Source organism: Ornithorhynchus anatinus, chromosome 2 (assembly GCF_004115215.2).
Source record: "Ornithorhynchus anatinus isolate Pmale09 chromosome 2, mOrnAna1.pri.v4, whole genome shotgun sequence".
Taxonomy (NCBI): domain Eukaryota; kingdom Metazoa; phylum Chordata; class Mammalia; order Monotremata; family Ornithorhynchidae; genus Ornithorhynchus; species Ornithorhynchus anatinus.
This window is the reverse complement of record NC_041729.1, coordinates 87,453,373-87,477,986: the sequence shown is the minus strand read 5'-3', so window position 1 is coordinate 87,477,986 and position 24,614 is coordinate 87,453,373. Positions and strand designations below refer to the sequence as shown.

Here is a 24,614-nt window from a genome sequence, read left to right as displayed (position 1 = left end):
GGGAGGGAAAGGGAGGAGAGAGAAGGGAGGAGGGAAAGGGAGGAAAGAGAAGGGAGGGAGGGAAAGGGAAGAGAGAGAAGGGAGGGAGGGGGAGGAAGGGAAAGGGAGGAGAGAGAAGGGAGGGAGGAGAGAAGGAGAGGAGAGAGGGAGAGGAAAGAAGGGGAGAGGAGGAAGGGAAAGGGAGGAGAGAGAAGGGAGGGGAGGGGGGAGGAGTCCCTGGAGCGAGGAGGTGGAAGAGTGTGACGTGTCCCTGGGCGGGGGGGTGGGACGGAGCCCCGCCCGCTCCATCAGCTGGAGCGGGGCTGGCTGTGGCGTTAGCGTCGTAGCTTCGGTGCGGGACTGGCCTGGGGCTGCGGGGCTCCGCTCCCCGGCCCCGGCCCCGGCCCCGGCCCCGGCCCCTGCCAGGCGGCGTCGACCCCGCAAACCGACCCCGCAAACCCCGCACCGAGGCCACCATGGAAGAGATCCTGAGGAAGCTGCAGAAAGAAGCGTCCGGGAGCAAATACAAGGCGATCAAGGAGAGCTGCACTTGGGCCGTGGGTAAGCGGGGGGTGCGGGAGGTGCGGGAGAGGAGGAGAAGGAGAAGGAGGAGGAGGAGGAGGAGGAGGAGGATGCTCATGCTCCTGCTGCTGCTGCTGCTGCTCCTGCTGCTGCTGCTGCTGCTGCTGTGCCCACCTGGACCCGGACACCTGCCGCCCTGCCGCTCCGCCCACAACTTGGATTTCAATAAGAGGGGAAGATTTTAGATATATATAAATTGAAGATATTCATTAATTCATTCGATCGTATTAATTGAGCGCTTACTGTGTGCAGAGCACTGTACCAAGCGCTGGGGAGATCGAGAGAGAGAGAGATACACATACACATTCATTCAATCGTATAAATTGAGCTATACACACATATATATATATAATATTCATTCATTCAATCGTATAAATTGAGCGCTTACTGTGTGCAGAGCACTGTACCAAGCGCTGGGGAGATAGATAAATATATATACACATTCATTCAATCGATTAAATTGAGCTGTACACACACACACACACACATATATAATATTTATTCATTCGTATAAATTGAGTGCTTACTGTGTGCAGAGCTCTGCACTAAGCGCGGGTTATATATATATATATATATATACACACATATATATGATATTCATTCATTCAATCATATAAATTGAGCACTTACTGTGTGCAGAGCACTGTACCAAGCGCGGGGCATATAGATATAATATTCATTCATTCAATCGTATTAATTGAGCGCTTACTGGGTGCAGAGCACTGCACTAAGCGCGGATTATATGTATATATATAATATTCATTCATTCAATCATATAAATTGAGCGCTTACTGTGTGCAGAGCACTGTATCAAGCACGGGGGATAGATATATAATATTCATTCGTTCAGTCGTATTAATTGAGTGCTTACTGTGTGCAGAGCACTGTACCAAGTGCTGGGGATATATATATTATTCACTAATTCATTCAATCGTATTAATTGAGCGCTTACTGTGTGCAGAGCACTGTACTAAGCCCTTGCAATGTACAGTTCGGTAACAGAGACAATCCCTGCCTATGTATATTATATATGTATATATAATATATTATGTGTGTGTGTGTGTGTATGTGTGTAGGTGGGGGTGGCAGCCGCATGCCTCCGAAATCTCATCACTTTCCCTGTGGACTTTAAGTGCTCAGGCAATACCGTTGATGATGATGATGATGATTTTATTAATAATCATATTGATAATTATCATTATTGTTATGGTATTTGTAAATGCTTTACTATGTGCCAGGCAAGATAATCGGGTTGGACGCAGTCCCCGTCGCTCCTCGGGCTCACGGTCCTAGTCCCCATTTTACAGACGAGGTCACTGAGGCCCAGAGAAGTGAAGTGACTCACCCGAGGCCACACGGCAGACAGATGGCAGAGGCGGGATTAGAATCCATGACCTTCCGACTCCCAGGCCCGGGCTCCATCGACTAGGCCATGCTATTTCAAGCATTTACAACTGTCCCCTCCTTTTGCTGATTGCTCCCTCCTTCAGCCGCCCTCCGGGTCGGGTTGGAATAATAATAATGGTATTGGTTAAGCGCTTACTATGTGCAAAGCACTGTTCTAAGCGCTGGGAGGAGGCAGGATTGCCCAGCGAGCTGCTCTACAATAATAATAGTAATAAAACATCAACAACAACAATGATGATGATGATGAATAATCAATCATATTTGTTAAGCGTGCTGTCCCGACACTGTATTAAGTGCAGAGGTAGACATGGTAATAATGGTAATGATAATGATGGTATTTGTTAAATGCTTAATGTGTGCCAAGCACTGTTCTAAGCACTAGGGTAGATTCAAGATTATCAGAGTGTTCCACGTGGGGCTCACAGTCTTAATCCCCATTTTACAGATGAGGTAACTGAGGCACAGAGAAATGAAGTAACTCGCCCCAAGTCTCACAGCTGAGAAGTGGCGGAGCTGGGATTCAAACCCACGACTTCTAACTCCCAAGCCCGTGCTCTTCCCACTAAGCCACGCTGTAAAATCAGGTCCCATGGGGGTTGGCGCTCAAAGTAGGGGGAGGGAGATGTATTGGAGACTGTGAGCCCATTGTGGGCAGGGATTGTCTCTCTTTGTTGCTAAATTGTACTTCCCAAGCGCTTAGTACAGTGCTCTGCATACAACAAGCGCTCAGTAAATACAATTGAATGAATGCCCATTTTGCAGAGGAGCAGAAGGTACGGCCCGGGAGCTACCACGGCTCCAGCATCCACGGGTTGGGTTTTCCTCGGTCCAGGGCAGCTTCATTCAGTCATTCGTATTTATTGAGTGCTTACTGTGTGCGGAGCCTTGTGCTAGCAGCGCCCAGACTGGGTGGAGGTCTTACAGGGTGAAGAGTCTCGTGTGTTTCTGCAGCCCCATGGGTGGTCCCTGGTGCTTCTGGTGACATTTTGAGTGCAGTTGAATGTTTCCAGATTGTCCCGTTGCCAGTGAGGTCAAGGGGCAGCATCGCCACCCCCCCGTCGGGTCCACGTGGTCGAATGAGGAAAACACTGGAAGGGAAAGAGGTTCCAAGAGGGGAATCAGACCAAATCCTCTACAATGGCTATGGGTTCATAAGGAGAAGGAAATATACTTTGGCACAACGATGCTCCAAAAGGATGAACAAGGATAACAGCTCGAGTGGACTTCCCTTTCTTTCCCTCTATACTAAGCTCGTTGTGGGCAGGGGACATCCCCGCCGACCCTGTTGTTGAGTACTCTCCCAAGCGCTTAGTACAGTGCTCCACATCCCATAAGCGCTCAAGTACCATTGATTGATTCTCTCTCTGGTCACCGATCCCCTCCGTTTCCGTTCACTTTGAATATATATAAAGCACAAAGGTCATCTCCTTTCTCTGTCCTAATTCCTACCAATCAGGTTTCATTGCCGAGGGGGGAAAAATCGTGGTGCGCGGTCCCTTGAAAGGAGAAATTAAAATGTCATTTGCAAGGTTTCTGCCGAGGGCCTGTAAAATGTAGGTACAGTGGACTAGCCAGGATGACATTTTTAAAGCACTCCTTAGCTGGTACCCAGGCCACCAATCGGAACTTAGCAGGCTTCTATCTTTAGCGCTTGGTGTATCCAAGCCTTGTAGTATTAGGGTTTATTTTTTCTTGATTACCTTAATCAGTATTTTTACCCTTGCACCTTAGAAAATATTGAGAACTTTTAAAGGAATTTTGTGAACAGTGGTTATCTGAATAGAATATCATCAATTCAAGCCATATAAGCAAAAAGAAAAAAAAAAAGTGCCTCGATTCCAACATAGGCACTTTTTTATGCACTAGAAAATGGTAAAACTGATGATTAAAATGCTGGAGACTGAGAAAAGGTGTCTCGGAGAACTACACTGCTGATTTTTGTTTCACCATAGCCGTTCAGTGTAATTTAAGACTTAAATACCTTTCGGGCACGGTTGCAGCTGGCTAGGAAATATGTTAAAATATAGGGGAAGTTTTAATCTGGTGAGTGCACATTCCTGAAATACTCTTATTGTTCTGTATTTGCAACGTTGAAAGGGTTGGTATTTAAATATCCGTATTCCACAAACTCCTTCTACAGTTTAATCAATTTAACCTTCTGAACCTAGTGTTTTGGTAAAGTTCAAATTCTACTGTGATGGTACTGAAGCTTGGATCTGTATCTTTTCATTCATTCAATCATATTTATTGAGCACTTACTGTGTGCAGAGCACTGTACTGTTGGATAGTACAGTTCAGCAACAGAGACAATCCCTTCCCACAACGGGCTCACAGTCTAGAAGGGGGATACATATATCAAAACAAGTAGATAGGCATCAATAGCATCAATAAAAATAAATAGAATTATAGATATATATATATATATACATCATTAATAAAATGAATAGAATAATAAATATGTTCATATATACACAAGTGCTGTGGAGTGGGGCAGGGGGTAGAGCAGAGGGAGCTAATGGGGGTGATGGGGAGGAGCAGAGGAAAAGGGGGACTTAGTCCAGGAAGGCCTCCTGGAGGAGGTGAGCTTTCAGTAGGGTTTTGTAGGGGGGGGAAGAGTGTTAGTTTGGTGGATTTGAGGAGGGAGGGCATTCCAGGCCAGAGGTAGGACGTGGGCCAGGAGTCGACAGCGGGACAGGTGAGAACGAGGCACATAGCGAAGGTTAGCACCAGAGGAGCGGAGTGTGGAGCTGGGCTGTAGAAGGAGAGAAAGGAGGTGAGGGAGAAGGGGCAAGGTGATGGAGAGCTTTGAAGCCAATAGCGAGGAGTTTTTGCTTGATACGGAGATTGATAGGCAACCACTGGAGATACTGAGGAGGGGGGTGACATGCGCACAGCCTTTCTGCAGAAAGATAATCTGGGCAACAGAGTAAAGTATAGACTGAAGTGAGGAGAGACAGGAGGTTGGGAGATCAGAAAGGATGCTGATGCAGTAATCAGTTGGGTTATGATGAGTGATTGTACTAGGGTTGGATGGAGAGGAAAGGGCAGATCTTGGCGACGTTATGAAGGTGAGACCGTCAGGTTCTGGTGAAAGACTGGATATGTGGGTTGAATGAGAAAGGATATGTGGGGTAAATGAGAGAGCAGTGTCAAGGATGACACCAAGGTTGCAGGCTTGTGAGACGGGAAGGATGGTAGTGCCGTCCAGTGATGGGAAAGTCAGGGAGAGGACAGGGTTTGGGAGGGAAGATAAGGAGCTCAGTCTTGGACATGTTGAGTTTTAGGTGGTAGGAGGACATCCAGGTGGAGATGTCCTCAAGGCAGGAGGAGATGCGAACTTGGAGGAAGGTAAAGAGAACAGGAAAGGAGATGTAGATTGGTATCCTCCTCAGAGAGATGATAGTTGAAGCCGTGAGAGCAAATGAGTTCACCAAGGGAGTGAGTATAGATGGAGAAGAGAAGGGAACCAAGAACTGACCCTTGGGGAACCCCTACAGTTTGGGGATGGGGGCGGGAGCCCGCGAAGGAGACTGAGAATGAATCACCAGAGAGTTAAGAGGAGAACCAGGAGAGGACAGAGTCAGTGAACCCAAGGTTGGATAATGTGTTGAGGAGAAGAGGATGGTTGACAGTGTGGAAGGCAGCTGAGAGGTCGAGGAGGATTAGAATAGCGTAATCGCCATTGGATTTGGCAAGAAGGAGGTTTCATTGGAGTGGAGGGGATGGAAGTCAGATTGGAAGAGGTCCAGGAGAGAGTTGGAGGAGAGGGATTGGAGGCAGAGAGTATAGACGACTCGCTCCAGGAGTTTGGAAAGGAAGGGTAGGAGGGAGGTGGGGCCCAAAGCCAACTGGAAGGTAGAACTAAAGGTTTTTTTGAAGTATCAATAAGAATAGATTAAGTACTCATGGGTTGCTTTTCTTTTCCTGTTACTATTCTGTCTTCTCGCCTAGCAGTGCTCAGTGCAGTGCCTAATACTGTGCTTTACACTCTATAAGGCACATTTGGGAGAGGGTAAAGAGAAAAGGAAACAGAAGGCATAGTCCCTGTCTGAACGATTATTTCCTGTTCTTCATTTCATAGGCTGTCAAGACCTGAATAGTGATTTGGCTGTGTATTCAATTTATTACTATAGTTATTCGAGCCAGCTCACTTGGGGAAAAGTGGCTAGGAGAGGGGTTTTTGAGATACATAAATTAAATCTGGGAAGCTCACAAACCATGAAGAGCTTTAGCCTTTAGCTATATATTTCTTCCTTTGAAGTCTTCTGTTTTGTTTTTTTTTTCATGCAGAAACTTTGGGAGGACCAGATACTATTGTCAAGATCCCACCATACCAGCTGAGGTAAGGAGGCATGGGTTTTGAATATGTTTGAAGTCAAAGTTTAAAGAAAAAGCACTGACATGCTGATGATTTGTAATGCCATGCTTTCTAACTTGTGACATTTGTTATGCATACTCATCCGTGACATTAGATAAAGTTAACATATGAGACTGAAGGCATTACTTAGTATGCCATTTTTTCCCTGTGTGCTACATGTACCCAGTTGATGGTCAAATCCTGTCTTTTCTTACCAGAGAATTTTCTGTACCCATACCTTTCTCTCTGATCTCTTTGCCGTTTACCTCATTCGGGTTTTGCTCATGTTCCTCCTAGACTAATATAATTCTCTTTACTAGCCTAAAGCCTATGCTCACCCTCAATGGTGTCCCAAATACTTCTGAGAACAAGACATTCTTCCCTTCCTATTACTCAGAGCCTTACGGGCATCTTCTTCATCAGCTATAAACCGTTTGTATCGCTCTATAATTGATCTTTTCCTCTCTACCCAAGTTCCCTCAAACTCACATAGGCTAGAATGAAGGATTAAAGAATGGAAATTTCATTCCTTAAATCTTTTCCTGTTTCTGGACCAAAATTTTGCATGCCTCCCTCCCATCCTTCCCTATGAATGGGACACTGGAGAGGTGCCCCTCTGAGGATGGCAGATGGAGGATGAAAGAGATTTTGCATGTGACCCTGAGGTTTTGCACCCCTCACCCTCCTCTCCTCCATTCCACGTAGCAGCAACTCTTCAGAATGCTATGAAGTTGCAGAAGGCAAGTCAGTCCAGAATGGTAACTCCATTCTGGCCTATCTTGGATGAAGAATGATTTCTGACATCAGGCTTCCAACTCTTCATTTAGACTGGAAGCCTATGTGAACAGGGAACATGTTTACCAAGCTCTGTCACGTGGTACTCTTCTAAGCACATAATAAATGCACAGTAAATACCATGGATTGATTCATTATATGGGAATTGTGGGGTATTTCTTCAGAGCTCCTTTAGCTTCCTTATCGTCATTCCACAGTGGCACTGTGAGAGAAGGTGCACCATTGCATTTTCATGGACAAATTGCAAGGGATTCTTTATCAAACACAAACTCATGGATGCAGTATCACCTTCAGCAGTGTTATCTTTAAACAAAATTACAACTGGGCGATAACAATGTCACACAGTTTGCTGAGCAAGAATAATTCATTCATTCGATCGTATTTAGGCGGAGCACTGTACTAAGTGCTTGGAAAGTACAATTCAACAACAGAGACAATCCCTACCCAACAGTGGGCTCACAATCTAATGGTGGTAATTAAGTGCTTTACTTAGGGCCAAAGCACTCTACCTGGCCCTAGCAGCATGGCGTAGTGGATAAAGCAAAGGGCTGGGAGTCAGAAGGTCATAGGTTCTAATCTCGGCTCAGCTACCTGTCTGCTATGGGACCTTGGGCAAGTCTCTTCACTTCTCTGGGCCTTAGTTGCTTCATCTGTAAAATGGAGATCAAGACTATGAGCTCCATTTGGGATAGGGACTGTGTCCAATCCAGTATGCTTGTATCCACCCCAGTGCTTAGTAGAGTGCCTGGCCCATAGTAAATGCTTAACAAATACTATTATTTTTATTATTATTAAGGATGATCAGTAAGACACAGTCCCTAACCAACAGGTGCTCAGAGCTCTGCTAATGAGGAATTGCTCTTAGGTGTTTCATATATCCAAATAGCCCCAAGACCTTGATTCCTTCTCACACTCCCCCACCCACTCTTTTTTTCACAGCTGTTTGAAAAATGACCAAGTTGCTTATTTGAATAAATTATGGCTTTGTTTATCTGCCTTTTTTCATTTCTGCACTAGAGGAAAGTGGAATAGATCATAATAATAATGATAATGATGGTATTTGTTAAATGCTTACTAGGTGCCAAGCACTGTTCTAAGTGCTCGGGTAGATACAAAGTAATTAGGTTGTCCCACGTGGGGCTCACAGTCTTAATACCCATTTTACAGTTGAGGTAACTGAGGCACTGAGAAGTGAAGTGGATTGCCCAAGGTCACACAGCGGACAAGTGGCGGAGTCAGAATTTGAACCCATGTCCTCCGACTCCCAAGCCCGTGCTCTTGCCACTAAGCCACACTGCCTATGCCATATATGGTATATGTATATATGTATATATCTATAATTCCATTTATTTATATTGATGTCTGTTTACTTGTATTGATGTCCCTCTAGACTGTGAGTCTGTTGTGGGCAGGGATTGTCTCTTTATTTGCCGTATTGTACTTTCCACACTATAGGTTAATCTGTGTTTGACCCAAATCTTTGGAGGTTAATCGTAGAAAGTAGTTGTGTCCCTGTAAATTCATCCTCTAGACTGTATTCTCGTTTTGGGCAAGGAATGTGACTATCAACTCTGTTGTAGTCTCCCAAGTGCTTGCTACAGTGCTCTGCACACAGAAAGTGCTCAATAAATAATACCATTGATGATGTAGGGTGCAAGAAGCCACGTGTTAAAGAGACAACAGAGGTGTGGCTTTGGTATAAAAAGTTGAAGGTGGTCAGTGGAGCATTTTTCGAGTCAGGAGTGGGTGAAAAAATCCTTTTCTTTCTTTAATAGGGTTTCTATTAGGTGTCAAGCACTGTACTAGAGTAGATACAAGGTAATTAGATTGACAAAGTCCCTGATCCATGTGGGACTCACAGTCTAAGTAAAAGGGAGTACAGGTATTAGAGTTCCCTTTGTCTCACAGTCTAAGTAAAAGGGAGTACAGGTATTAGAGTTCCCTTTGTACAGATGAGGAAACAGGTCCAGAGAAGTTAAGTGGGGAAAGTGATTGTCGGACAGATTTGAGGAGGGAGGGCATTCCAGACTAGAGGTAGGATGTGGGTGAGATCTGTGGAGCTGGGATGGGGTGATAAAGTACAAAAGAGTCATGTTGAGTGGGTAAAGTAGTGCTTAAGTCTTTTGGAGATGGGGAAACATAGCCTGAAGGGAAAGGGAGTTCTAGGATATAGGGAGGACATGAACAAGGGAATGTTGGTGACACAGATGAGGTCGAGGTACAGTGAGTAAGTTGGTGTTAGAGGAGAGGAGTGTGCAGGTTAGCGTGTAGTGAGAGATTAGCAAGGATAGGTTGGGGAGAGCTGATTGAGTGCGTTAAAGCCAATGGTCAGGAGTTTCTGTTTGATGCAGAGGTGACGGCAACAACTGGAGATTTTTTGAGAAGTGAGGAGGCATGGACTGAACCTATTTTTATAAGAATGATCCAGGCAGCAGAGTAAAGTATGGACTAGAGTGGGGAGAGACAGGAGACTGGGTGGTATGCAAAGAGGCTTCCACAGTAGGTGAGGCAGGAGAGGATAAATGCTTGGATCAACTTGATAACAGTTTGGATGGAAAGGAGGGACCAGATCCAAGCGATGTTATGAAAGTAGAACTAACTGGATTTGGTGACAGCCTGAATATGTGGGTTGAATGAGAGAAATGAGTCAAAGATAATGTCAGGTTTATGGGCTTATGAGACAAGGAGGATGGTGGTGTTGTGTACAATGATGGAAAAGTCATTGGAAAGACAGGGTTTGGGTGGGAAGGTGAGGAGTTTGGTTTTGGAATGTTAAATTTGAGGTGTTAGTGGTTATTTTCGAAAAGAGATTTCCTGGGGCAGGAGGAAATATGAGACTGCAGAGGGGATGGGGAGATTTAGGAATCATTTGGGTGTAGATGATAGTTGAAGCCGTGGAAGTGAATAAGTCCTTCAAGAGAATGGGTGGAGATGGAAAATAGAAAGGGTCTCAAAACTGAGCCTTGAGACACTCTCACAGTAAGGGGGTGGATGGCAAAGGAGGAGGCTGCGAAAGAGACTGAGGGAGGAGCGGCCAGAGAAATAGTAGGAAATTGAGGAGAGGATGGTGTCAGTGAAATCAAGATTAGACAGTGTTTTGAGGAGAGCGGGCTGGTCCAATCAATGATATTTATTGAGCACTTACCGTGCGGAGAGTAGAACGCAAAAGAGTTGGTTGCAGGAAGCTGAGGGATCTAGTCAGGAAGCTGAGGGATCTAGTCAGGAAGTCGATCTTATTTATTGAGCGCTTACTGTGTGCAGAGCACTGTACTAAGTGCTTGGGAGAATACAAAATAACAGTAAACAGACACGTTCCCTGTCCACAGTGAGCTTGCAGACTAGAAGTTGAGTTTACTTAGGTGGATTAGGATGAAGGAGAGGCCATTGGATTTGGCAAAGACAGACATTGGTGACCCAAGAGGAGGCAGTTTCTGTGGAGTGAAGGGGGCAGAAGCCAGAGTGGAGGCCAAGGAGAGGAAGTGGAGTCTGGAAAAGAATGGTAGGAGGGAGATGGGGCAATAACTGGAGGGTATCATGAAGTCAAGGGAGGGGTTTTTTTTTCTCTCTTTAGATCTTTAGGATGGACTGACGCTTACATCTGTAGTCTGTTTGGCTGGTAGCTATAACTGTAGAAGATCACAGGTTAAAAGATCATCTATATTTAGGCCAACAAGATGGACCCTTCTGTTTATACAATGGGAAGATTAATCACCTGTTTGCCACAGTGAATAACAGGTTGTTGCCTGTCTGTTCTACATCTCTTGCATATATGTGGTCTCTCACTCATAGAAATTTCACATGGAAGCAGTGTTCCCTAGTGGACAGAGCACAGGTCTGGGAGTCAGAGGGACCTGGGTTCTAATTCTGCCTCTGCCACTTGTTTGCTGCGTGATCCTGGGCAAGTCACTTAACTTCTCTGTGCCTCACTTACCTCATTTGTAAAATGGGGATTAAGACTGTTAGCCCCATGTGGGACATGGACTGTGTCTAGCCCGATTTGCTTGTATCCATCCTAGCACTTAATACAGTGCCTAGCACATAGTAACTGCTTAACAAATATTATTATTGTTAATATTTTTAATAATAATAATAATAATAATAATAATAAACAGCCCCATCACCACTGTCCCTCATTCCCCCTCAAAACCCAGTCTAATTCTCATCGGGTAGTACAATAGGAATGAGTCTCAATCTGCTGGCTCTTCCTGGAAGTTAAGTTGATTTGAATTGCCTATCAGAATCAACCAGGCCTGCACTATCCTCACCTCATAGTAATAATAGTCTTTATTAAGTGCTCACTATGTGCAAAGCGCTGTATGAAGTACTGGGGAAGAAATGAGGATGAGGTATAAACATGGTCCCTGGCCCTCAAGGACCTCCCAGTCTAATACATTTTAGAAATCTTATCTCTCACAGACGATCAAGGTAGATCTCCACACGTCAGTTCAGTTACCAGGAACCCTGACCACTTGTGTTTCAGCCCTGGACCAAAGCTGATTGACCTTGAGGAGTGGAAGGGGATGTGGGTATTTACCTGAAAGGATTTTTTTTAACTGTGCCCAGAAGGATTTTTTACTGTGCTTTCCCCCAAACCCTGTCCAGGAGAAGAAAAGGGCTTTAAAACTTCTATAAGAAGATGAGAGACTCCTTTAGTTATCCTCTGTATCTACTCCCTCTTTTTCTATGACTTGCTCCAAAGTCAGGCATTGACACTTTCAACTTATATGACACTCCGTGACAGTAAACTTGTTATTAATATTTATTAATGTCTGCCTCTCCCTGTAGACAGTAAGCTCCTCTTGGACAGGAATCACATCTACCAACTCTACCCTGCCGTACTGTGCTTTGCCAAGTCTGCCCCCAGGAAGCCCTCAATAAATATCACTGATTGATTGACTGTATGCATATTTAACAGCTTCTTGAGCCATTGTATCACGTGCTGTCTCAAGCCCACATTGGTACACTGGTTTGTTTAGCAGGGAAAACCTCAAATTTAAGTGTGTGATATGGAGATACTTTGTTAGCACTAGACCAGAAAGCTATTTTTAAAATTATTATTAGGCAATCCAAAAGAAATGGGTTAGGCCTTGAGGTGCTCTGTGGCATGGCCTGGAGAAGTATATGTTAACACCAGCACTAGAGTATATTTGGGATCTGTTCCTCTTGTTGTGGTTAATTGCTGAAACAATTGGTTCATCCATCTCTGTAAAATCAGAGTGGTGTTTTAAGGAAAAATGGTAAATCACCGTATTAGAAAAAAACAGTAGGTCAAAAATGAAGCCATTCACTAAATATATTATTTCCTCTCTCCCCTGATCAAGCCTTTTGATTGAAAGAGAAAAAAAATAAACATTTGTTGGGTGGTGGTGTATGGATTATTGTAAGAATGCTTTTCCTAATTAAATATTGCCTTATAGGCAGCCTAGATACTAATGGCTTAATTTAAAAATGGGAATGGTGCCACAGAGAAATTATTTTCATATTGAGAAGGCTAGGAAACTGGATCTGAATTGAAGTGCATCAATTTGGTCATAAAGTGTTTATCTCCTCTCTTCTTCCAAGGATGGTCCTGGGAAAAGTGGGGTACACACACGGGAGCCACCCCCACATTTTGTTTGCTGTAAGTGCTGTAGGCTTACAGATCTTAAACTGTAAGATCACTGTAAGCTCACTGAGGGCAGGTATCACCTCTGCCAACTTCGTTGTACTCTCCCTAGTGCTTACTATGGTACTCCATATGCAGTAAGTGCTCAATAAATATGACTGATTGATTTTGTTCCCCTCTCTCTCGTCTCTCTGCCATTACTTGGCTAAATTGGAAATGTACCAGCCCTGCCAATAAACCTGCAGAAGGTTCAGACAGTCATTATTCCAGTTAATGCCCTCAGGTTTATTTGTTCAAGGCGGATATCAATTTGAAGGAACTCTAGGGCCAAAATGGTACACAGACCTCTGTCTCAACTTCAGCTCTGAACGTTAAGATCTCATTTGAGCCAAGTTGGGTAGGATCTCTCTGGATTCCTTGGAGAGACCTGGAGAATATAGCCAGCTGGGAAGAAGGCAGGCAGTCCTCATGGAATGGGACCACGTAGCAGGTTACATGGGTCTAAAAGTTGGGGAACGGTGAAGGGCTGTGTATTTCGGATTAGAGAAGGGCATTCTCTCCAACTGTGCTGTTCCTAAAATCCTGCCAAGTGCCTAGGGAATACCTCAGTAAATATTTGTTGATGGTAGTGGCCATGCAAGTCAGTAGGACTTTTGTTAAAGCAACTTCTATGTAGTTTTGTCAGTAATCCAGTTGGTTAATTTTTGCCAAGAGTGAGATAATAGAAAGTCTCAGCCTCTTACTAGGTTCAGGACTGGTTCAGGGATTCTCCTCTGATTCCCATTAGCACAGACCTTTTCAATATAAAATGGCCTTTCAGGGTCAATTTCTAGACTGTGAGCCTGTTGCGGGCAGGGATTGTCTGTATTTGTTGCTGAATTGTACTTCCCAAGCGCTTAATATAGTGCTCTGCACAGAGTAAGTGCTCATTAAATACAATTGAATGAATGAATTTGTGATTCAGAGAAGGTAGCTTGTGTGTGGAGACCAAATGGGGCATGATGACTTTAAAAAATTGGAGACTGTGGGGGAAGAGGAGAGATCTGTGGAGAGCTGATGTGTGGAAGAGAAGGCCGGTGAGGAGGTTATGGTCAAATAGAGGAATTTCAGTATTGGGGAGGGTAGAGACTGTACAGTAACTAGAGATGATGAGATCAAATGTGGGCCCAAGTTGGAAAGTGGGTGAGGTGAGGAGGATCAGGAGATCACTAGAATTGAGGAATGAGAAGAAGTGGACAATGGAAGGGTCACTAGGGACATTCACATGGATATTGAAGTCCCCAGGAATCATTGTAGGGATGGAACTAGAGAGTAGGAAAGAGAGAAAGGAATTGATATGGTTCAAAAAGTTTCTTCCTTGTGGCACAGTCCCAGGCTCTCGGTGCATGAAGGAGGTGTTGAGGGGCTGTCATCCCGTCCCTCTTGGCATGGTCTCAAGCCTCTGGCATGTGGAGGTGGGGGCTAGAAGCATCAGCATCACCTCCCTCTGGCGCAGACCTAGGCCCTCAGGTCATGGAGGTGTGGCGGGGACAAGGAAGCTGGCATCCCTTCCTTCAGGCAGGGTTCCAGTCCCTGGCATACGGTGGACGGAGGGGTTGATCAACCCTCCCCTTGGCTTGATCCTAGGCCATCGGCTTGTAAAGGAGGGTTGGGGGCACAGGGGGTCAGCCTCTCTTCCGGTGCAGTCCTAAAATTTGTAAAGTGTTTTCCAACACTCAGAAATAGACCATACTTTTATTTTATGAAATCAATAGTTATTTGCGGTCTGTTGCTTTGAAAGTATATTGATTTCAATAAATCAATCAATGGTATTTATTAAGCATTTACTGTATGCAGAGCACAACAGACTTGGTAGACATGTTCCCGGCCCACAACAAATTTACAGTTTAGAGGAAGGAAAGGTAATGTATCTTTTAAATGCATCTCCAAATACACACACATACAAACACACACACACACCCCACCCCCCACTACGTGTGTTGTATTTATATTACTAAATGACAGCCCATGTGAAAGAAAAAACCATGGAATTGGATTTTGGTGCCACTGCATTGGCGCCACAGAAAATACCCTGTGTGAGCAAGAGAAGAAGGATTTGTTAATCCCTTGTAATTTTTTTCTGTCCCACTTGTACTGCCAGACCTCAGTCCTCTCAACCTACAAAGCTTTCCTAAAATCCCACCTCCTCCAAAATGCCTTACCCAGTCAATTCCCCAAATTCTGAATTATATCAACCAAACAGTTACATCTAGCACCTATTTATTTTTACCCAACATCAACAGAACATATGTGTGTTCACTTGTACATTCAATTATTCTGATCACTCTTTGAAAATATTTTTATGTATGTCTCTTCTGTTGGAGTGAGACATTAGAGTGTAAGCTCCTTTTGGGCAAAGATCAAATACTGTTCTTTTGTTGGACTTTACAGAGTGCTTAGCCAGTGCATTGCTGTTAGTGAGCACACAATAAATATGCTTATTACTGTGACTACTAGAGTAAAAAAAACCCAGCAAACTTTGCTATCATTATCTTTAAACATAAAATATAATTTCATGCATATTTGTAAAAACACATGCATATACCCCCATAGTTCATTTAGGTAGTTTGATCTTTTACAATCTCTAGTACAGGGCTCTGCACACGATAAGCACTCAAAAAATACAACTGATTGATTGATTTTAGATATTTTAGCAACGCCCACTGGAAAGAATACTGGTTTGGGAGTCAGATGATCTGGGTTCTAATTCTGGCTCTGCAACCTGCCTACTGGTGACCTTGGGCAAATCACTTAACTTGGCAAATCACTTAACTTCTCTGTATCTCAGTTTCTTCATCTACAAAATCGGTGTTCAATATCTGTTCTCCGTCCCCCTTAGAGGCCCATGTGAGGCAGGAACTGTGTCTAACCTGATTATCTTTTATCTGTCCCAGGACTTAGTACAATGCTTGGCATATAGTAAGCACTTACCAATGCCATAATTATTATTGGGAAGCAAGTTTGCCCTATCTTTCCAGTGCACTAAAAATATTGAGTAAATTTGTGTTTGATATAGGATGTAATGCTACTTTATAATTTATTTCATAGTGTGCTGAATGGAAACATGCAGTGCACTGCAAACATATGGTTTTAATCATCTTTTCTATGTTAACAGCTGCCTTGCAAGACTTCTAAATTCTAAGATTGTTTGATTTCAGTCCAAGGGCTAAATGTAATCCCCAAACAAGTGAAATCTTTAAATCCCAGTTTGTCATCAGAAGCTCCCTTTCGCCTTTCAAATTCTTCATGCAGCACTCCAGATTATCAACAGGCCCGAGGTAATTCAGTGGACAAATTAGTGAAGATATCCTCCAGCTATTCCTACAGGCTAGGGAAAAGGAGAAAAGGACATATAGAGGTTGCTTGACAAGGAATCACATCATATTTAAAAATTTCATTGTTACCCACATTCTCCCTTAATGTCCTTTTTAGCTTCTGTTCATATGATTTGATTTCTAAAAGTGCATGTGGTATGAAATATACTGGGATATATAGTAACAAGGGCCCTGAAAACACTGAAGAAACTAAAGCAGATGCTGTATCCATTTACTTTTATAAATGGTTCTTTCCATTTAAGGTAAGTTCTTTCCTTAGCTGCTTTTTATATGATTTTTTTTTCCTGAGTGGAGAGCTGCAGTGCTATACACACATTGCAGTAAATGGGATTTGTCTTTAGATTTCACATCTTCAGAAATATAGGTTTTTGTTTGAAATGGCTCAAACTAAACATTTGTTACAGTGTTTCATTTCTAATGAGGCAATGATAATAATAATGTTGGTATTTGTTAAGCGCTTACTATGTGTAGAGCAATGTTCTAAGCGCTGGGGGAGATACAGGGTAATCAGGTCGTCCCACGTGAGGCTCACAGTTAATCCCCATTTTACAGAAGAGGTAACTGAGGCACAGAGAAGTGAAGTGACTTGCCCACAGTCACACAGCTGACAAGTGGCCGAGCCGGGAGTCAAACCCATGACCTCTGACTCCAAAGCCCAGGCTCTTTCCACTGAGCCACGCTGCTTCCCTGACTTTTGTTCTCCAATGTAATTATTTCCAGTTTTAGAATTAAAAATAGTAGGATATAGAACCAATGAGGGTACATATTGGGCATTCAGTGGGATTATTTACAACTACAATGTTTTAGAGTATTATTATTTCTGTATTAGATAATTAGGAGCGGTCAATAGACATAGAAGATACCGTCCCCTCTCATAGAGCTGTCAGTCTCTGGGCGAAGACAGGTAGATATAAAACCTCAAACTGTAGGAGCAGAAAGAGCAACAAAGACACAGCTGGAAGTAGAAAAAATATGAAAATATGGATAAATAAATAGTGAAGATAAATTAAAATACACATAGTTAATAAATTAGTGTTAAACATCTGCATCACTGTAGACAACGCTACCTTCCCTGTCTCACAAGACTTTAACCTTGGCATTATACTCAACTGTCTCATTCAACCCACATATTCAGTCTGTCACCAAATCCTGTCAGTTCTGTATTTATAACAACGCCAAGATTCTTTCCTGTCCATCCAAACTGCTAAGTACTGATCAATCAATACATTATATTTGAGTGCTTACTGTGTACCGGGCATTCTACTAAGTGTTTGGAAGAATACAACATACTAAAACAGACACATTCCCTGTCCACAACGAGCTTATAGTCTAGAGAGGGAGACAGACATTAAATAAATTACAGATATGTACGTAATGGGGCTGGAGGACTGTGGGGCAGGAGGCAGGGATGGTGAGTAAAGGGAGCAGCAAGTCAGATTGATGCAGAAGGGAGTGGGAAGAGGAAATGAGGACTTACTCAGGGAAGGCCTCTTGGAGGAGATGTGCCTTCAATAAGGCTTTGAAGGTGGGGAGAGTAATCGTCTATCGGATATGAAAGAGGAGGGTATTTTGAGCCAGAGGCAAACATGGGCAAGAGGTTGGCAGCTAGATAAAGACCGAGGTACAGTAAGTAGGTTGGCATTGGAGGAGTGAAGTGTGCAGGCTGGGTTGTAGTAGGAGAGTTGCGAGGTGAGGTAGGAGGGGGCAAGGTGATTGAGTGATCCAAGAACTAGACTGTAGACTGTAAGCTTGTTGTGGGCAGGGAATGTGACTCATATTGTTGCAATCTACTCTCCCAAGTTCTTAGTACAGTGCTCTGCCCTCAGTAAATACTCAATAAATAAAATTGATAGACTGAGAAGTACCTGCTTTGACCTCTTCATCAGCCTCCTCACTGACCTCTCTGCCTCCTGTCTTTCCTCATTCCATCTATACTTCTGTTGCCCAGACCATTTTTCTAAAAAATGTTTAGTTAACGTCTCCCCACTCCTCAAGAACTTCCAGTTGCCCACCCATCTCCTTACCTCTGGGGAAGGGAGTTCCAGGTCAGAGGGAGGATGTGGGAAAGGAGTTGGCAGTGAGATAGATGAAAGCAAGGCCCAATAAGCAAGCTGTCATTAGAGAAGCCAAATGTGTAGGCTGGGTTGTACTAGGAAATCAGCGAGGTAAGGTCGACTGCAGACTCTTTAGACTTTAGCTCATGATGATCAGGGAATGTACCCACTAATTCTGTTACATTGTACTCTCCGAAGTGCTTAGTATAATGCTCTGCACGTAGTAAGCGTTCAGTAGTTACTATCGACTGACTGATAGAAGGTGGCAAATTGAGTGTTTTAAAGCCAATGGTAAGGAGCTTTAAAGAGTAAAGATTATACATTTTTGCCACTCGGTATACCAAATTCTCCCACAAAGTGTGTTTTTACTAAGAATTTTGGCTAGAACGTTGAAAGAGGTTTAGGCTCATCTGAGAGTGTGAGCTTGTCTGGTTATGGCATACTGTGCTCTCAGAAGAAACAGCCTATGCACATTACGTGGCAACAAAATGAAGGAGCACTAAAGTGTGACTATTCCATAACATTGTATGTGAGAGAAGCAGCATGGCTCAGTGGAAAGAGCACGAGCTCTGGAGTCAGATGTCATGGGTTCGAATCCCTGCTCGGTCACATGTCAGCTGTGTGACTTTGGGCAAGACACTTAACTTCTCGGTGCCTCAGTTACCTCATCTGTAAAATTGGGAATAAGACTGTGAGCCCCACGTGGGACAATCTGATTCCCCTGTGTCTACCCCAGCGCTTAGAACAGTGCTCGGCACAAAGTAAGCGCTTAACAAATACCAACATCATTATTATTATTAGTACAGTGCTCTGCACATAGTAAACAATAAATATGATTGATCATGTTTTCTAATTCTGTTGTACTCTCTCAAATGCTTAGTACAGTGCTCTGCACAAGTAAGTGCTCAATAATGATTAACTTGGAATTTTGCGATATTGCAATCCCCTACAATGTGAGGACTTGTTCACCGAAGGTCTCCCATAGTTCAGCTTTCTTAAACACAAGCCCAGGGAGGCCAGCCTAGAAGGTCTTTAAATCTGTAAATATAAAGTTGTTGACATGGCTGTCATATTTCATTTGTGTGGAGCTGAAGATTTGGCTGTTAAATATGCTTATCATCGCCTCTGGAGACATAATATGCTTGTCTTACTATGGCATTTCCAGTGACTGCTACATTTTATATTTGTAAGCATGTCTCTTTTATAGTTAGTATATCTCCTTTCCCTTTTAATATGTCTTCTTTTGAACAATTGGATGTTATGTTGTCTAATTTTCATTCTTTTTGGCAATAGCGTCAAGCTTCTGTCTGGGGGCTTTATGTCTGCATATCAATGAAGGTTTTATTGAAAGGTCTAGTGAAGTTACTAATAACCTGATGAGCTTTTTCCAGATGGTTAATGGCTTCTGGGGCATCTAATTATAGGAGCCAATTTAAATTCTGCCTCTCAGTTGACTCTGTGTGTGTGTGTGTGTGTGTGTAGCTGGACTGTTTTGCTCGTGTTTTGTTGCCCTTACTGAGAACTTGAGCTGTCAAAGGAAGATGTGACAGCACATTTAATCATACTGTTTCGATCTGGGCAATGGTGATTTGTCATCTTAGCATTTGATTAATAATCCAGTTATTACTGCCTAATAGATATTGAAAGAATCGTAGAAAAGGCACAATCCTCTCTCAATGTGATTAGTTGGCTCTATAAACTATTTAGATATCTGCAATGGCAACTTAGCTTGGCTGTGTTTGGAATCTTCATAGATGTCAAAGTATTTTAGGCTGTAGCCCCAAGAAGCACTGGATCTAAACAATAGATCTGAAATGCCGCTGTCCCTGAGAAGGAAACGAGACAGCTGTTTCTTGCTGCGAAACAGGATGACACGATTTAGAACTGCCTAGGTGAATATTTAAGGTCCTTCACCCTGCAGGAATATGCCAAATATGTAAAACTGGATTGCAATAGTAGGAGACAATGCATTTACCAGAAGCTGCCAGATTTCCAGGGTGAAATCTGGCCCAGATCCTTGGGAAAAAAAAAACAACTTTCTTCATCATCTTATTCCATACAGTAGGGATTTCTTAAATTTGTGACAGGGTTTTCTGCCAGCCAGCAATTCCCCATTGAAGTCTTTGTTCTATTTTTGTTTAGAGGTAATGGAATGCAGTGCATCAGTCAGGAAATTGTATCTATTGAGTGCTTATTGGGTGCAGAGCACTGCACTAAGCACTTGGGAGAGTACAATATAACAAAAAAAAAGATATATCCCCTGTGATTGGCTTCACCAGTCAGATTGTCTCTTGTTCTAAATTGTGCTTTTCTTATGGTATTTATTAAGCTATGTAGCAGGCACTGTACTAAGCACTGGGGTAAGTACATCTTAGATATAGTCCATGTCCCACATGGGGCTCCCAGCCTTAATCCCCATTTTACAGCTGAGATACTTCTTTTGATAGAATGGCTTTCTTCTTCCTGTCTTGCCTTTTGATGTTAATTATGGCTCAAAGATAACTATTTGAGTCAGAAACAAAATGTAGACTTAAATGAATCGACAGTCATTAGGAAGAATAAAAAGTATGTGAATTCCTTTCCATGAAATTCCTTCAAGTTCTATTTGAAGTTCATATACTACTGAAAAACCAATAAAATGACAAATACAATTTTTTAAACCTGTGTTTACCTGGTTGTCTCTCTAGCTTTTAGTTTATGAGTCCCTCTAGACTGTAAGCTTGTTGTGGACAGGGAATATGTCTTTTATTGTTTTACTGTAGTCTCCCAAGCTCTTAGTACAGTGCTAAGCACACAGTAAGTGCTCAATAAATACGATTGAATGAATGAATGAGCCCCTGAGGGACAGGGAGCATGTCTAATTTCCACACACATGTTCTCTCACAGTGCTTTGCACACAGTGTTTCATAAATACTATTACTACTACTACTCTGTTGGTTCATCAGTCAGTCCATCAATCATATTTATTGAGCACTTACTGTGTGCAGAGAGCTGTACTAAGCCCTTGGGAGAGTACAATGTAACCGTATAACAACCACAGCTAAGTAGCTGATGGAAATAGATGATTTATTGTCACATGATATCACAGCTTTAGAATCCTGTGGAAATACTTCAGTAATTTATTTCCCAACTTGGAAGCAGAAATTGTACAGATACGTAGGGTAGAAAACCTTTACTGTTTCAAACGAGCAGACAGGAGTGAATCTTGTATTTGTCTTTTCATGACAAATAAGAATTTTATTATGACAGAATATTGGATTTTGGATGGTCACTTTCCCCTTTGCAGCACTGCTAGAGGATCAAGAGATCATTGTCCACGTGGGACATTGAAAAGGAGTTAAATGTGTGGTATAGCCCATCTGCAGTATAGATTTCATCCTGAGAGTGAATTAACCGGGCCATTGTTCTCTATTCAGGGATGCCGTTCTCCCAGAATGAAGAAACAGGATTTTTATGATTGCTTATAGTAACAGTATTGCTCTGACTTTTTTTAGGTTCTGTGGTTTTGATTGGCTAGCTGTCATATCTTCCTCATGAACTGGTAGGAAATAATTAGAATGGAAGGGGATCTAAAAAGGCAATGTGATAAAAAGATTGCAGAAAATCAAATGCAGAGAGGCAGTATGCTTGAGTAGAAAGAGCCTGGAACTCATAACCAGAGGACCTGAGTTCTGATCACAGCTCTGTGACTGGCCTGCTGTCATGTGACTTCGTGTCGTGGCTTAGTGGAAAGAGCATGGGCTTGGGACTCAGAGGATGTGGTTTCTAATCCCGGCTCTGTCACTTGTCTGCTGTGTGACCTTGGGCAAGTCACTTCACTTCTCTGTGCCTCAGTTACCTCATCTGTAAAATGGGGATTAAGACTGCGAGCCCCACGTGGGACAACCTGATTACCTCGTATCTACCCCAGCACTTAGAACAGTGCTCAACATATAGTAAATGCTTAACAAATACCATAATTATTATTATTATCTTCATTTCTAAAAGGAGGATAAGATGCCTGCTCTCCCTGTCTTTAAGATTGCGACCCAGGGAGACAGGGACAGTATCCAATCTGATTATATCATCCCATCACTTTTTTATGGTATGTGTTAAAGTGCTTACAGTGTGCCAGGAACTCTACTAAGCGCTGGGATAGATATAGAGAATCGGGTTGGACACAGTTCCTGTCCCACAAAGGGCTCACAGCCTTAATCCTCATTTTATAGATGAAGTAACTGAGGCACAGAGAAGTTAAGTGATTTGCCCAAAGTCACACAGCAGTCAAGTGGTGGAATTGGAATTAGAACCCAGGTCCTCTGACTCCCAGGCCTGTGCTCTGTTCTCTAGCCCATGCTGCTTCTCATTTAGCACCGTAGCAAATATTGTTTGACAATTACCTTTGGAATAAAGAAAACACATTTTCTCATAGCTTACTAACATTACTATAGATGGGAGAATAACTTAATAAGGAATTGAGATCCAAGGGTTCTTCTGTAGCTGTTCTATCTTCTTGTTCCAGTTTCTATCCCTAACCTTGGATTGGCATTTTCTCCAGTGATAGCCACGTGACTGCCGCTGACTTGAAAACAATTGTAGGGCTCAGCGAATCAGGGTAATAAGTAGCCACCCAGCTTCTATAGTTGCTTTGTAACTGTGACAAGGTGATGAGAAAGATAATGCTGAAGGAGATTACAACAAAAACAGGAAGGGATACAATGGTGTAATTCATCCTCCCGTCAAAAGACATATTGAGAGCAGAAAGTGTTGTGGCCTTAACCAGTTTTTTTGTATAACACAGATAGCAAGGCTACAGATAGGGAATGGGAGGAGAGAAGGATTCTTTTGGTAATTGAACCTATTCTCATTCTCTGCTGCTTTTGAAACTTCCTAGCCAGGATCTAGTCATGAATTGAGAGTCTCTTTCATATTTCATATATTCCAAGTCTGCCGATGCCGGGTCCGTGCTTAGATGCAGGGAAGCAGCATGATAAACATTAGAAATTCTTGATCAGATTTGCCATAGCAACTATTCATATTCTGTTTCTTGGGTGGTCTATCTGGCCATTTATCTCTCTGGACTCTGCAGATGCAATAATCTGGTCTGCATCTGCATCCTATATGAAGAATATAGAGTGATAAAATGGTGTAATAAAAATAAAGACTGCCCCTTGAGAGCTCATCTGGTCCAACTTTCTACCTCTGACCAAGGAAATAATGAGCAATCCAGGGTAGATGGATGTTTGTTCTTCCTTTAAAGATCTCCAGTGATGAAATTACCTCAGCTTCTAGTCCAGGGCTTTATCACTCGCAGAGTCAATAAGATCCTGCTAATGTAGCAGTTGAAATCTGTCCTAGTTTTTTAAAGCTCATTTGCTCTTATTTGATCTTTAGTGAATATGGAGAACAACGGGTTCAACATCATCCCTCCAAAAACCCCCATCATGATCTGGATTAATCACATTCCCATCGGGGCCCAGGAATAGTTGCTATAATGGTGCCCCCACATTACGCGTAACTTCATTGCATCACATTGCATTTGACTCAGTGTAGTGGTGTCACCGTGCCTCTTGGATGCTTCAGAGCAACAGCCGTTACTGCCAAAGGGGAGGGAGAGGAAAAGAAAGAAAAAGGAGAGGAGAGAAAGGAAAGAGCAATGGGACAAATCAACCTCGACAGAAATTAGATTCTTGCCATTCCACTCCCTCCCTCTCTTCTCTTCCCTTTCCCTGGCTCCAGGGATGTGAGAGGGCAGTGCCCACATAGCTAGGCATGGGCATCAGCGGCATACCCCTCCTTCCTTCACCATGTGGACCTATCTGTGGAGGACTGACGGCCCCTCACCCTGTTATGTAGAATTTGCAGTGACATCATCAGAGAAAAGTGTCCAGCTTTCTCCAGTTTGGAGCAAGACAACATCCTTCCTCACCCCGTGACAAATTCATTCAATCATACTTATTAAGCTCTTACTATGTGCAGAGCAAAATAAAATACAGTAAAATACAACAATAAACAATGACATTCCTTGCCCACAACGAGTTCACAATCTAGAGGAGGGGAGACATCAATACAAATAAATAAAATTATAAATATATACGTAATTGCCATGGGGTTGGGGGTGGGTGGGAAGGGAGAGCAAATCAGGGTGATTCAGAAGGGACTGGGAGATGAGGAAAAGTGGGGCTTAGTCTGGGAAGGGGGTCTCAATGAAAAGTAAGGCTTGGGTTGTGCCGGTAGGGTGCTTGTGCAGGACGAGAGGTCCCTGAGCCTGTCTCGTTAGTGTCTGTGACCTGTTCCTGCCAGCTCTGAAGAACTGCCAAGTGGGAAGGGATCCCCTTCCTTGAAGAGGCAGGAACACCTTCCCGAGCCGAATGGGGTCAGGATTTCATCAATATATAGGTATATATTGAGCGCCTACTTTGTGCAGAGGACTGTACCAGGCGCTTGGGAGAGTACAATATAACCATTCATTCATTCATTCA

The 24,614-nt window shown here is 43.1% G+C and overlaps 1 protein-coding gene across 5 annotated transcripts in view; it reads left to right on the top strand.

Annotated features, from left to right (window-relative positions):
* The first annotated feature begins 279 nt into the window (after nucleotides 1–279).
* ARFGEF3 (ARFGEF family member 3) overlaps nucleotides 280–24,614 on the top strand; it is a 136,357-nt gene continuing 112,022 nt past the window's right edge. For all 5 annotated transcript variants that reach the window (XM_029057920.2, XM_029057919.2, XM_029057918.2 and 2 more), the window contains exons 1-2: nucleotides 280–540; nucleotides 6,259–6,310. In XM_029057920.2, the coding sequence (XP_028913753.1) occupies nucleotides 456–540; nucleotides 6,259–6,310 (137 nt within the window). In that variant the 5' untranslated portion in view covers nucleotides 280–455. The remainder of the gene's footprint in view (nucleotides 541–6,258; nucleotides 6,311–24,614) is intronic.